At 40.1% G+C, this 15,658-nt stretch overlaps 1 protein-coding gene across 1 annotated transcript in view; it reads right to left on the reverse strand.

The window, feature by feature from the left end:
- Positions 1 to 15,658, reverse strand: part of MERTK (c-mer proto-oncogene tyrosine kinase) — a 120,760-nt gene that overhangs the window by 39,999 nt on the left and 65,103 nt on the right. Inside the window, exons 6-7 of the mRNA XM_006876450.1 lie at positions 13,161 to 13,344; positions 8,720 to 8,871 (exon numbers count right to left, since the gene is read on the reverse strand). Of these exons, the coding sequence (XP_006876512.1) occupies positions 8,720 to 8,871; positions 13,161 to 13,344 (336 nt within the window). The remainder of the gene's footprint in view (positions 1 to 8,719; positions 8,872 to 13,160; positions 13,345 to 15,658) is intronic.

The following is a 15,658-nucleotide window of genomic DNA, read 5'->3' on the forward strand; positions in this document are numbered from 1 at the left end:
GTTGGGTCACCTTTCTTTGGAATGGGAAGAAACATGGATCTCTTCCAATCAGTCGGCCAGACAGTCGTCTTCCAAATTTCTTGGCATAGATGAGTGAGTACCTCATGTGCTGCATCACTTTCTTGAAAGATTTCAGTTTTTATTCCATCAATACCTGGTTCTTTGCCAATTCCTTCAATGCACCTAGGATTTCTTCCTTCAGTATCATTTGATCTTGATCATATGCTACCTCTTGAAACGGTTGAACATTAACCATTTCTTTTTGGTATAGTGACTCTGTGTATTCTTTCCATCTTCTTTTGATGCTTTCTGAATCATTCAATAATTTTCCCAGAGAATCTTTCAATAACCAAAGTCGAGGCATGAATTTTTTCTTCAGTTCCCCCAGGTTGAGAAATGCTTTACGTGTTCTTCATTTTGGTTATCTGGTTCCAGATCTTTGCACATTTTGTTATAATATTTGGCTTTATCTTCTCGAGCTGATCTTTGAAATTTTCTGTTCAATTCTTGTACCTCCTCATTTCTTCCATTTGTTTTAGCATCTCTACACTGGAGAGCAAGTTTCAGTGTCTCTTCTGACATTCACTTTGATCTTTTCCTTCTTTCTTGTCTTAATGCCTTTTTGCTCTCTTCACGTATAATGTTCTAGATGTCATCCCACAACTCTTCTGGTCTTCGGTCTTTAGTGTTTAATGTATCAAATCTGTTTTCAGATGATCTCTAAATTCAGGTGGGATATAGTCAAGGTTGTATTTGGGCTCTCGTGGACTTGTTTTCATTTTCTTCAGCTTCAGTTTGAATTTGCATATGACCAACTGATGGTCTGTTCCACAGTCTGCCGCTGGCCTTGTTTTCATTGATGATATGGAGCTTTTCCTTCGTCTCTTACCACAGATGCAGTCAATTTGACTTCTAGATATTCCATCTGACGAGGTTCATGTGTATAGTCATCTCTTATGCTGTCTAAAGAAGGTATTTGAAATGAAAAAAATCATTGAATTTGCAGAATTGTATCATGCGATCTCCAGCATCGTTTCTATCACCAAGGCCATATTTTTTAAGTACTGATCCTTCCTTTTTGCTTCCAACCTTTGCATTCCAATCACCAGTAATGATTAATACATCTTGATTGCATGTTTGATCAATTTCAGATTGAAGAAGTTGGTAAAATTCTTCTATTTCATCCTGACTGGCTTTAGTGGTTGGTGCGTAAATTTGAATAATAGTGGTTATTAACTGGTCTTCCCTTTAGGTGCATGGATATTATCCTGAACCTCCCCTATTTCCTAGAGGGGTGTATTCTTATTTAAAGTTCCTAGGTGGTCAAAGTAGTTCTTCTCCTCCATTGAGCTCCTTTTGTTATGCTAGCCTGCTACCCTCAAGACTCCTTAGTCCTCAACTGGACCATGCCAACAAGAGTTATTTCTCACACCAAACTTGATGTCTTTTCCCAAAGACCTTTACCTCCTGGTAACATGTCCAAAGTAAGTGAGATGAAGTCTTAACATCTTTGCTTCCAAGGAACATTCTGGCTATACTTCTTCCAAGATAGATTCACAATTTTACCTGCATGTAAAACATGACACACTAAACTTTGCCTGTGAAGAAAGTAATAGTATATTCTATATAACTTGTGGTACGGTAGGATAACTACAAGATTGGTGGTTTAAACCCACCATCTGCTTCTTGGAAACACTATACGGGGTCACTATGAGTCTGAACTGACTTAACAGCACTTAACAAAAACAACCACAATAGCATATTAGAGTTAGTCAGGGCAGCTACAGTGACATTTGTTTTTGATTATCAAAAGGGCTCTTGTTAGTCACAACCTCTAACTCATAACAGCTTTTATCCATATAGCTCATCGTATTCCTCAGAAAACAGTAATGGTCAGTGAGGAAAGGACTAGCAGATAAAAAGGATCTGTCATATGACAGCAACAAAGGCAACTTATTCAAAAGGATGCAAATTCATAGGCAATACCAAACTCTCAGTGCGGTGGCTCTGTATGGTAAGCACTGCATTGAGAACCACGAGGTCAGTTGTTTGAGGCCTTCAGCTGCTCTAAAGGAGAAAGATGAGGCTTTCTGCTTCTGTAAAGAGGTACAGTCTAGGATATCCTACACAGGCTTGTTATAAGTCAGAGGCAACTCAATGGCACTTAACCACCACCACCAACAACAACCTTTCCCTGTCTTACTCTTTAAAGTGTGTCCTATTCTTACTTCTTTCCACCAACAAGTCCCACCATGGGATTAGACTGAGACACTGTATCAGGAAAAAAGTCCAAGGCATCGGGGGAAAGACAATGGTTTTGGAATAAGTTAGACCTGAGTTCTTATTCCAGTTCTGCCATCTCCAAGCTGTGTGACCGTGGTGAGTTATGGAGTATCTCGGCTTCAGCTTCCTCAGCTGAAAACTGATACAAACATCTTTCTCATTTTTTGGGGTGGAGGGGCAGAGGGAAGATAGGGTTAACTAAGTTCCTTTATGTAAAGTGTTTAGTGCTTGGTCTGCCACTCTGCAAATAATCAACAGTAATTATTATGATGATACTATTGTGTTTAGTAAGGTCTATATTTCAACCTTCTTTTCCAATAAACCCTCTGACAGAATTGACCGAGTGGTATCTTCCAAGTTTTGGTACATTAGAGAAAATCATTATGAGTATTTAATTCTTCAAGTCAGGAAGGTTATTTAACCCACTTGGAGTTTAACCTCCATCGGTAATTTCTCCTCCAGGCTTTGATCCAATCTTTGGCTTTCCAAAGTGTTTCAGACCTGTGGCTGGGCTCTCTCACCTACCCTTCATATCTCAAAATAACACCAGCTCAAGTTCTCCATCCGCCTTTGACAGGGAGACGGAGAGACATCTGGAAAAGAAGCTGTGATGGACATAAGCCAACAACCAGGCACTAACTTCTGCTGCCTGGCAAGTCATCAGGAGCAAAGATCTAGGCTCAAAGAATCCTTAACTGTACTGCAGCTTCCCTGGGTCTTTAAGGAAGTTGGTTCTATACACCATGCTGATAATACACCATGCTGATGGTTCTATACACCATGATGATAATATCCCACGATACTCTCTGTGATGAATTTTCTTTTAATATATGATTGAGGCTGTTGTTGCAGTTGTCAAATGCTCTTGAGTTGGTTCCGATTCAGTTACCCTGTATAATGTTTCCAAGGAGTAGCTGATGGGTTTGAACTCCGACCTTGTGGTTAGTGGTTCAGTGTTTATCCTATAATGCCACACCAAGTCTTCCCTAAGATCTCTTGCTGTTACGTGCCGTCGAGTCGAGTCCGACTCATGGCCACCTTGCTTCGGGTTTCCAAGGAACAGCTGGTGGATTTGAACCACTGACCTTGAGGTTAGCTGTCCAGTGCTTATCTTATAGTGCCCCACCAGGACTCTATCCCTTACCAAATACAGGTTTATTAGTATTAGTATCATAATTCTAAAACAATGAACTAAAAGAGAACCACATTTATAAAAAAAAGCATTTTTTTGTCCAACGTTTAGGAATTTACCTTGCTGGGGTACACTGAGGGTCTTCACAAAGAGGGTGGGAAACTAGTTAACTGTTGAGTTCATTCCAACTCACAGTGACACTTTGTATATCAGAGTAGAACTGTACTCCACAGTGTTTTCAATGACTTAGATTCAGGAAGTAGATTGCCTCTGGATAGACTTGAACCTCCCCCTAATTCGGTTTGCAACACCCAGAGACTCCAAATATAATACGGGACATTTTATAAACATTTTTGCTCACTGAAATCTTTTCTCGTTAACAACTATTGACACCTTGTGTGGAAATGCATAGGAACAGGTGGAAAACACTAGTCCACATGCATCAAAACTCTCTTATTCATAAAGACAGATGTGGCAGCTGGTTTACACGGTGCAGCTAGGTCCACACATTGGGTCCACGGTGTCATAAATGCCTATGCAGCAAGTCCAAGGCTCTGTGTTCAAGAAGTACCAATATGAGCAAATCACTGCTACAGTTTCAAGGAGAACAGAGTGCTTTGCTCCTTACCTTTGGCTTTTTGAGCTCTGATTTGGAAGGCATGGAGTATCAAGAAAAACAGAAGGAAAACATGTCGGTATTTCCATCAAGATAAAGTAAATACCCATGCAGTAAACATCAGAAGTTTCTTAGTTTGAAAGTGACATCATTCACTGTGAGATAAAATGCAAACTCTTTGCCACTCTCCCAAAGACCACTTCCAGGGAAATTCTGAAACTTCACACACACAAATACATCCTGATTTAAGTTATCAGTGGGAAACATCTTTCAAAAGTATCTGTTTCCAATGCCTTACATAAAGAACACACAGCATTAGTAGACGTTTTCTAAAATTGCAAGTTTTGAGAGGTGAAGTTGTGTCTCAGGCTTGCCCTGTGGGGAACCCATGTGACAGATGTAGACAAAACCTCAAGCTGTACTTTGGGTACGGGTTTCACGTTTTTCCTAGGGGTGACCTTTCTTCACCATTCTTACTTGTGTATCATGAGCTGGGAGCTTAGCTGCATCAGGGAATTTGTTCCAAAGTGAGCCACCAAGTCTTTTGTTGTCACAAGACTGTCATGATGCATTTAGTATAGTGTAAGAATGCAAATGACCTTCTTACTGAGATGACCCAGCATCCCAAGGAGGTGAATGACTGGAAAGGACACGGCCTTAACTATGGCAGTATTGTTCTCCCTGCAGAAGGGGCTGTTCTGAACAAAGGGCAGTCAGAGGCACATGGAACTGAGTACTAGTGGCATCTGGTGCCGTGGGCTGTCCCACCACACTCATTCATAAAACTTTCCTCAATCTTCTTTCTTCCTCTGTTGAAGAGGTCCACTTGAAAGAAGTAGCTCCCACCCAAGCTGCAAGTACAAGTGGGGAAGATGACATATAGCTCTTTAAATAAACTGGTTTAGCCCTGGATTGTTAACTGCAAGGTCAGCGGTTCAAACCCACCAGCTGTTCATTGGTAACCCTATACATATAAGGTTGCTATGAAAGGCACTTAACAACAATATCTGCTGGGAATCACTATTTTCTGACTACCAGAGAAAAGGTATCATTTCTACTGAAATGAAACATACTGAGTCATCATTCATGTATCTTTACTAGGCATTTGGCATGGTGACAAAGAGCCTTTCTCTAAGAGAGGCATTTGATTCTCCCATCTCTGCAAATGAGAAATGGCAGTTTATCCATAAGCAACTTGTACTGATATTTTGTGACAAATGACTGGGAAAGGCAAGGCTTCTCTCTGGAGCTGCACCTTTTATGTGGGCCTTTAATTGGTGCAAATTACAGCTTGTTAGCATTTGCCATGAAGCAGAACATCCTAGGGACTGCTAAGACCTCTCCTTCCATCACTGAATGCTTCCTGGGTAAAGGAAAAGAATACATCTCAACTGCCCTTTGGAAAAAGCAGAATGAAGTGAGGATCAAAGTGAGGAAACAAAGTTTGGATATCATCGGTGGGTTGTAGTTGTCTACTCTGCCTCCCTTTGGGTATGGTGTGATGACCTACACATACACCACAAAGATACTAAAGTTTGGATCTGTGCGTCCACACATAAGAAGCATGCGTCTGCGATCAGAGTACAGAAGAGACAGTCCCTTCCAAGGAAGCCTGGTACCACAAAAGGAGTCAGTGTCATTTCCTCTTCCTTTCAGTCTGGGAGCTGCCCACCCAACTATCATTCAGCTGCCTCCCCCACTTCTGCCTTGGGTCATGTGCTCTTTAGACTTTAGACAGAAGCCAACACCAGATGACACTTTGGGTTAGGCTTCAGTGACAACTAACAATGTGATTTCCAATGGAAGGGCACTGACTAGTACCTAGGGAGGTGTAATCACTAATTCACACATAGACACCTTTGCCATTTGCTTTTGCTATTGTAAAATGAACTGGTCATTTATACCAAAGAGGTCCTTCTTTATTAGAGGAGATCTTACAGGCTTCCTTAGGTTATAAGGCAAGAGCTACAGATGACATGGAATTCTGGTGTGGTGCTCTAGGATAAGCACTGGACTGTTAACCACAGGTTTGTTGTTGTTGTTGTTAAGTGCCGTCGAGTCAGTTTCGACCCATAGCGACCCTGAATAGGGTTTCCGAGGCTGTAAATCTTTACGGGAGCAGATCGCCTCATCTTTCTCCCGCGGAGCGGCTGGTAGTTTCGAACTGCTGACCTTCCGGTTCGCAGCCCGATTCGTAACCACTACGCTACCAGAGCTCCTTAACCACAGGTGGGCGGTTTAAATCCATCAGCTGTTCCTTAGAAACCCTCTAGAAGGTCACTATGAGCTGGAGCAGACGCCAAGGCACTCTGATATCTGGGGGCCATGGTGCCCCAGTGGCAGTACTACCACCTTCCATGTAAGAGGCCAGGGTCCATTTCCCGGACACTGTCTGTCCCTGGAGCTTGCAGGTTGCTGTGATGCTGAATAGGCCAATGCAGACTAAAATGAACTAAGGAAGAAATCCGCTAATGAAAACTCTGTGGGTCACAGTGGTTCAATCTGAAATGAGTCATGGAGATAGCATGACTGGGCTGGGTTTCATTCCATTGATGTTGTATATGGGTCTAGTTGTGCAGATTTTTGCTATCTGTATGTTGAAGTGTAATTCACACTGAAGGCAGTAGTAGTCTTTGATTTACCTCAGTAACTGCTTCAGGACCTTCTGACTTTCATCCAGGACGGTTTTGTCATCTGCATTATCACACAAGTTATGAATGAGTCTTCCCCCAATGTTGAGACCACATTCTTTTTCATATAGTCTAGCCTCTCAAATTCTTTGCTCAGCATACAGATTGAGTAAGTATGGTAAGAGGATACAATCCTGATGCACACCTTTCTGATTTTACAAAACTGATGTCATGTCACTTTGTTGCACCTGACACCTTCAGGGCAGCTTGGACATCTTCTTTCAGTACCCCCAGTTCTAGATCAGACGCTGCCTCCTGAAATGATTGAACATCAATCAATTCTATTTGGTGCAGTGACTCTCTATTACTTCCATCTTCTTTTGATACTTCCCATATCATATTCCAAGGAGCTCTGGTAGCGTAACAGTTACGAATTGGGCTGCGAACCTTAAGGTCAGCAGTTCGAAACTACCAGCCACTCCGCGGGAGAAAGATGAGGCTTTCTGCTCCCATAAAGACTTACAGCCTTGGAAACCCTGTACAGGGACACTATGGGTCAGAACCGACTCGATGGCACTTAACAACAACAACATATCACATTCTACCTATAGAATCTTTTAGTATTGCAAGTTGAGGCTTAATTCATTTCTTCAGTTCCTTTCCCTTGGGAAAAGCTGAGCATGTTCTTCCCTTTTGGATTTCTGACTCGACGTCTTTGAACATTTCATTATAACGTCTTCTTGAGATGCCCTTTTAATATCTTCTGTTCAGTTCTTTTAGTTCATCATTTCTTCCCATCACTTTAGCTATTCTACATTCAAGAGCAAGTTTCAGAGTCTTTCCCAACATCCAGTGGGCTGCCTCTTCCTTCTTCCTAGTCTGGAAGTTCCACCGAAACTGGTCTGCCCCAGGTGTCCCTGGTGGTATTTGAAATAATGGTGGTACAGCTTCCAGCATCACAACAACACACAAGCCACCATAGTGCAACAGACTCACAGATGAGTGATGGTGGCAAAGTATGAAAGCCCTAAACTATTCTCTCTTAAATGATTGTTTTATCCATTTCTGTGGTAGGGAAGTAAGTTACCTAAGAAACAGCTGAATCAAAAAAAGTATTCTTGACTCTCTCTCTCCTCTCTCTCTCTGTTCTCTCTTCTTTCTGCCTTCTGCTTTCTCTCTCCAGCACAGGTCACCTTCCTCTTCCTAACCCTGAATAAAAGTCTCTAGACAGGGCATAAAAACAACAAAAAAAGTATTCTTAGCTGATTGCTATATTTGCTGCCACTGGGGTTTAGAGGGAGACAGCAAGGTCATCTTTAATGTTGACGATGCTCTTCACAACATCCTTCCACCCGTTCACAATGGGTGTATCCTTTCTGGTGTTCTACACTTTCTTAGCTGGCAACAAAGCCTTCTTAAAGAATGATCTAGAGTCATAGTGTGGTGAAATGGCTGGTGCCCGTTGCTGCTAACCAAAAGGTTTGAGTCCACCCAGAGACAACTTAGAAGAAAGGCCTGGAAATAGACTTTAAAAAAAAAAAATCAACCAATGACCATCCTACGGCGGTAGTTCCACTCTGACATATGTGTGGTTGCTATGTGTTGCAATCAACTTAATGTCCACTCTTGTATTGGGGATAGTGGCCAGGAGCCCCTGCTGAGTTACTTAGCCAGTCTTCATTAGCAGATTTGGAAGCTACTTAAATTGATAAACACAACTTTCTTCTTTGTAAAAGAAGAAGAATAACATAAGCCATCTTTATAATATATAACTCTCAAATTATACTCCTGGATTTCAAAATGTCCTTAGGCGCCCTTGCTGTCTACACCAAATGAATGAGGGAATGAGGAGACATTTTAAAGACTCCTTGGAATTAAGTAATGATTCAGTTACCTAATTTTTACTATTCTTTCTTTGTCTCATTGAATAGTGACTCCCATCAACTCAATAACAGTGTTAGGTCTTTTCACAAGAAAATGGAAGCTTGTCTATAACAGGATCAAGTTGGCAAGTCAAAAGGAGACAATGAAGCACACTGTTTTAGAGTTTGGACTTACAGAACTTTCCACACTCCGCCATGTGTGGGATAGCCGGTACCCTATCAGTTTCCCGTTCTGACGCATAATTGGAGGTTTGATCCAGCTGACATCCACATTATTATTAGATTCATTCAGAAACACAGTGACATTCAGAGGTGCTACTGATGGGGCTAGAAAAGAAAAAGAGACAACTGAAGAGTCGCAACAAAATGCATACATAGATTCAGTCTCTTCTTGGGTTCTGAGACCTTAGTTTTCAAATAGTCTATGAAAAGCACTCAAATGATTTCCCACCTCATTTGAACTAAGGACCATTGGGTCATCACATAAGTTTTTAAGAGTAAACTCTTAACAAGCGACTGAAATCTTAAGATTCATTGACTAATTAGTCAATACATTAAAAAATATGTGTATGTGTGTGTGGACATTATACATATAGTAATTTGGGGAACAAAGCAAAGTTATTACTATAGTCTTTTAAAATATTTTTATGAAAAATAACATGCCTGTTTACAAAGTATCTTTGGTTCCAAGAATTTAAACTAGAAAAATCCCTTCCAACTAATGTTATATATTCACTGCAGCACTACACTGACAAAAAAAACCAAACAAACAAGGAAAAACATAATGCTCAAACAATAATCATATTACACTAAGTTTTGATACATTTATCCAGTGAAATATTTATGATCCAGCCACTGAAAAGAAACTGGTTATATTTATGTATATTAACAGAGTCCCTGGTGGTGCAAACGATTAATTAGTTCAGCTAATAAGGTTGAAGGTTTGAGTTCACCCAGAGGCTCCTTAGAAAAATGGCCTGGAAATCTTCTTCCGAATAATCAAGTCACTGAAAATGGTTCTACTCAGAAACACGTGAGATTGCCATGAACTGGTGTCAACAGCAAGTGGTACTAGTACAGACATATGTTTTAAAAAGAAAAAAACAACAACTATGAAATGGGGAAAAATATCAAATTATTAAAAAAATATGTGTCAATGACCCATTTTAGAAATGAAAAATGACTTACAGTATGATGCTAGACTAGGCAGACTCACTACATCGAAGTGATATGAGAGAAAACATTTTATTTTTTCTCTCATATCTACAACAAAGATATGAAGAAAGAAAATAAAAACACACAGGTGAAAATTCTGGCACCCTGAACTTCAGAAGAAAGGGTTAGAGAGGTAGATGGAGGAGTGCTTACTGGGAGAAGAGGTCAAGCAGGAACTGTGAGAGAGGGAGATTGATTGCTGAATGCTCCACCATCTTGTGAGCAGCTTTGGCGGCAGAGGGAGGAGGCCTGGTATTTAAGCAGTCACAGAAAAGGTATGATTTCTTCTTTTTACCCATGCTTCTCGGCTGGCAAGAAGTGTGGCCAGCCCCCACCCTCATTAGACAATTTTAGCTCACATGAAGAAACATGAGAAAATGGCTTAAACAAATGACAGAAATGCAGAACCAGAAGACGTTTTTGAGGAAGAAAGGTAAAACAACTAACTGTAAAAACTTTAGAAGAATTCAAGAAAACACTACAAGAACAAAGAGACAAAATCAATGCAAATTTTGAAACAATACAAACCTGCAATAAGAAATCCAGATTAATACCGAGATCTCAGAAATGGACAATACAATGAGAGGGCAAAGGAGTAGATGTGAAGCAATGGAAGACCAAATTAGCGAGCTTGAAGAGAAATCTTTCAACACTAGTATGCTAGAAGAACAATTAGAAGAAGAAAAAAATAAGCATGCAAGTAACTGAACGAATCCCAAAACAGGATAGATTCCAAAAGAAAATCACCAAGACATATCATAATAAAAGTTTCCAAGATCAAACACAAGGAAAAAAATCCTGAGAGCAGCTTGAGAAAAATGGTAATTTATCTACAAAGGAGAACCAATAAGAACACGCTCTGCTTTCTCAGCAGAAACCATGCAGGCAAGAAGTCAATGAGATGACATATACAAAACTCTAAAAGAAAATGACTGCAACCAAGAATAATATATCCAGCAAAGTTGTACCTCAAATATGAAGATGAAATTAGGACATTTTCTGATAAACAGAAGAAATTAAAGGAATTTGTACTGATCAGACCAACTTTGCACAAAAATGCTAAAGGGTGTTCTTTGGACTGAGAACCAACAACAGACAGCAACCTGAGATTATCATTCATGACAACACCACCCAGAACTCAATCCAGATATAAAAATATTTAAGTAAACCAAATCTACAAGACTGAAAATAGGGAGCCAGAGATATCAATGTATAATGAAGTCAATTATAAAGCAAAAGAGGGAATAATGCAGATACAGAATTTACAAATGGCAAGGAAGTCAAGTAGATGTCAAGATAAAACAGATTGTTTAAGCAGGGAAAAACTGAATAAGTTACAGGATAACCTTAAAGAAAAATAATACAACTGCACATCAAAATAAATAAGGAAAATCAGGATGATTTAGTAAACATGAACACAACAGAAATGAAAATGAAAAGAATACACACAAACAAAATGAACTCAGCATAGACAACTATGTGGAACAAAGAATCCAGCAAGCAGCGCCAGAAAAACACACACAGAAAAATGACAACAATCAATTCATACTTAATGATAATTATACTGAATGTAAGTGGATTAAATAGACCAGCCAAGAGACTTAAAGAGCAGACTGAAGAAGAAGACGGGATCGTTCACTATGCTCTCTACAGGAGACGTATCAAAAAGATGGAGACAGCCTAAATGCCCACCAACAGAAGAATAAACAAATTTTTGTACATACAAACAATGGAATACTCCTAAATGTTTAAGAATAATGAATCTACATTGTATGACACCAATGTTGTAAAAAGTTAAAGAAAGATTTTCTTGAAAAAACATTTGTGATGATTATGGGAGGTAGGGGGAAAATATTCATGGGCTAGAGGTGTTATTGTTGTTAGTAACCATGGAGTGGATTCTGACACATAGTGACCCTGTATAGGGTTTCCATGGAGCAGCTGGTGAATTTGAACCACTGACCTTGCGGTTCAAACTGACCTTTCGGTCCAGGGCATTATCACAGCGCTACACTGGGATAGAGAGTTGTTGTTGGTAAGTGCCATCGAGTCAGTTCCAACCTATAGCGACCCTGTATAGGGTTTCCGAGGAGTGGCTGGTGAGCTAGAACCTCCGACATTCCAGTTCAAACCTACTTTGCAGTCCAGCGCATTAATCCACAGCACCACACCAGAACTCCGGGTTAGAGGGTGGTGGTGGTGTTGTTATGTGCCGTGGAGTCCGTTCCGACTTACAGCGACCCTGTATAGGGTTTCTGAGGCTGTAAATCTTTATGGGAGCTGAAAGCCTCATCTTTCTCCTGCGCCAACAGCTGGTAGTTTCGAACTGCCGACCTTGCGGTTCGCAGCCCAATTCATAACCACTATACTACCAGAGCTCCTTTGTGCAGTGTATAGCAGAGCTGTTTTTCGGCTTTGATGTACTAAACTTTTTCAATATTAAATGACCATTAGTTACCTTTATTGGCACTGACGTGTTTCAGAACATACTCTTCTAAATATATCTAGCTAGCCATTTGATATCAACTACATTGTCATAATAGAAATTACATTTTCTATTATGTAACGAAGATATTCTTTTTAATTAAAACATAATATTTATTTAAACATCTATTAAGAAGGTAATAGTACACTTAATCTATTCTGTGTTTTTATCCAACCTTGTATTTATTTTTATTTCTAGTACCTTTATTTGAAAACTTGCTTGTGGGCACGATAAGACAAGTTATAGTGATGTAGTAATTTTCTAAAAGGGAATCTAATGTAGATAAACTTGACTCAATGAAAATCAAATATAAAAATTTTTGTTTAAACCAAAAATACCAGAAGTAGGCTGATAAGTCATTATAATGCTTTAAAAAGTATGATGATATTAATGTTGTTGTTGCTATTAATATTGTTGTTAAGTGGTTGAGTCGGTGCTGACTCATAGCACCAACCCTGTATAGAGTTTCCGAGGAGCAGCTAGTAGGTTTGAACTGTTGACCTTATGATTCATAGTCCAAGTGCTGATCCTACAGTGCCACACCAGTGGTGGTGGTGGTTATGTGCCATGGAGTCGGTTCCGACTCATAGCCACCCTGTACAGGGTTTCCATGACTGTAAATCTTCAAGGGAGCAGAAAGCCTCATCTTTCTCCCATGAAACAAATGGTAGTTTCCAACTGCTGACCTTGTGGTTCATAGTATTACCTATACACAGAAAGTATAAGTTTATCAATAAGCCCTTTTAAAGTAAATAAGGAAATATACTTTGTCCTATTTTCATAGGCCACCTCAGTTACAGTCTCCTTCAGAGACAAAGACCAGACAGACCAATGTTCAAGCTCTCTATTAGGCCACAGGGAAGGGTTTGCTAGTCACATGCCATCAACGCGATATTCATTCTGAACTCAGAATTACCTCCTTCAGTTGTGCTGGCCAGAACCCAAGGGCTCACTGCAGACCAGCCTACTTCATTCATGCACGATACGCCAATGCTGTAATTAGCCAAGGCTTGCAGCTGCTCAATTTGATACAGATGTGGTGAAGCAGAGGTATTAAAAATCATGAGTGAGCCACTACTCAGCAGATCAACTTCCTCCACCTGGATGAAGAATAAAAATGTGAACCAAGCGTTAATAAGGTGTTGGGACTGATAGACACGGGGCACGCATGCATGCTTTCAGTGCACATGGTCCTTCCTCTCCATGGAGGGGAAATACCTGTTTCCTTTGAAGGCACACAAAATATTCCTGCTAGCATTACTGTGCATTACTCATGCTACTAGAGAAAGACTTGAGGTCCCGGAAATAATGACTAAAGTAAATGCTCACAGTGCAGCAGGTTAACAGAGCAAATAATTATCGTTCTAAAATAAAACAAAGCAGCCCCTCCTCCCTTCAATCCATTCCATTTGTGTTTCCTTCTTTGGCCTGTTCCACAGATTGCTCCCTCTGCAGCCATCTGCAGCATGATACAGTTTTCCATGACAAATCCAGACTTTGTTGCACAATCAAGGACTTGAATAGGTGAGGCACACAAAGCCTAGATGTGTTTATCATCAGAGCAGATGACAAACCTAATCAACCAGTTGCCTCCTGTGAACAGGAAAAGGTAAAACCATTCACTGACCTCTCTGCCCAGGAGACAAGCTAGAATGTTAATCAGGTTGCTGAGTGGAACCAATCCTCTGGTTTCCCTCCTGTCTTCAAACAGGTCTGCAACCTAACCCCTCCCCGATTCTGACCCTATATAAGTCTGCACTGCCTTGTATTCAGGCGCTCAGATTCTGGAGAAATTAGCTTCTTTGAGCCAGCTGGCTTAATAAAATCTGAAACTCTACTTCACCTCTCTGAGTGGCCTCATTTTCGTAGATCAAGGACTGCTGTGACGCTCGAATCTATAACTGCTGTCCTGTAGTTCATCTAGAGAACGCTGTGGCTGACCTGCCTGGGCCCTGACGCGCCAGCTACCCAAGCACTGGGAGTTCGTGTGGCTGAGTTCACAAACTGAAAGGAGTTAAAGCTCCACTGTTCCATTAATATAAAGTTTTCCCTTCATTTCTCTTTATGTTACCTCCTTCTGGTGATATTACCCCCTATGTTCCATATAAAGCAGAGATCTTTACTATAATTCTAAACCAGTTTTTTGGTTTTTTTTTCCTTTTTTAAACATGATGACACAGTGAAATCTAGATGACACAGTGAAATTATTAGAATGCACAGTGGGTTGTGTTGGGCTGCTAACCTTAAGGTCAGTGGTTCAACCCCCCAGCTAATTTGAGGGAGAAAATGACACAGTCTGCTCCTGTACAGAGTTAGCGGTCTCAGAAACCCTCGCTATGAGTCAGAATCGTCTTGATGGCTATGACTTTGGGTTTAATTTGTTTTGTTTTTTAAATGTTTTATTGTGAATTATGTGATAATTTACATGGGAGAATATTAGTTTTACATTCATCCTATCATATATTGTTTCATTGGGCTTCATTTGTTTTTACATGAAACATTTTCATGATTGCTGAAAGAAAACTACACTGGACATACAGATGATTCCAGATTATCTGCAAATAAGATTGTCAACAGAAGAATTCATAGTGTTCACTTACTAGAGGTGTTCTGGGCCCCTCCCTACTCCACTCCCCGCCCATGTCAGTATGTTGAAATATGCACTATATGGGTTAGCATTTTCCATATTTAGAATACACAAGAGGGGCATGCAGCTTTATACAAACTGGAGAAATGCAAAATGGTGTATCATTTGTGAATTGTTGTGAAGTGTCATGGAGTTGGTTTCGATTCATAGCAATCCTATATAGGGTTTCTGAGGAGCGACATAAAGTCAATTAATTATTAAATGTTCAGCTCCTTTGAACAGCAATCTGGTTCTATAAATTCTACAGTATAGAATGTGATGAAAACAACTGGAGGTGTTTGCAAATTTGGATGTGAACATTCATGTGAATTTTTCTTAAACTTTTTATTTAGAAATAACTGTAAATTCATAAGAGGTTTTTAAAAAAAGGGACAAAGAGGTCTCATGTAGCATTCACCAAGCCTGCATCAATGAAAACATCTTTCATAACTACAGCAGGATATCAAAATTAGGAAACTGACATCGGCACAACGCACAGGCTTGTTAGGATTGTTTTACAAGCACTCATTTGTGAATAGAATTCAAAGAATTTTTGTTATGTTTGTATTTTAACATAATCGCTTCCACAACCAAGATTTAGCACTAGTTGGAAAAAGCCTAAAGAGCTCATCAACAGATGAATGCACTTTAAAAAAAAAAATGCGGTGGTTGTTGTTAGGTGCCATCGAGTTGGTTCCGACTGATAGCCGACCCCGATGCACAACAGAACAAAACTTTGCTTGGCCTTTTGTCATCCTCACAATTGCTGGCACGCTTGAGTCCATTGT

The sequence above is a fragment of the Chrysochloris asiatica genome, unplaced genomic scaffold (assembly GCF_000296735.1).
Source record: "Chrysochloris asiatica unplaced genomic scaffold, ChrAsi1.0 scaffold00380, whole genome shotgun sequence".
NCBI classification, from domain to species: Eukaryota; Metazoa; Chordata; class Mammalia; order Afrosoricida; family Chrysochloridae; genus Chrysochloris; species Chrysochloris asiatica.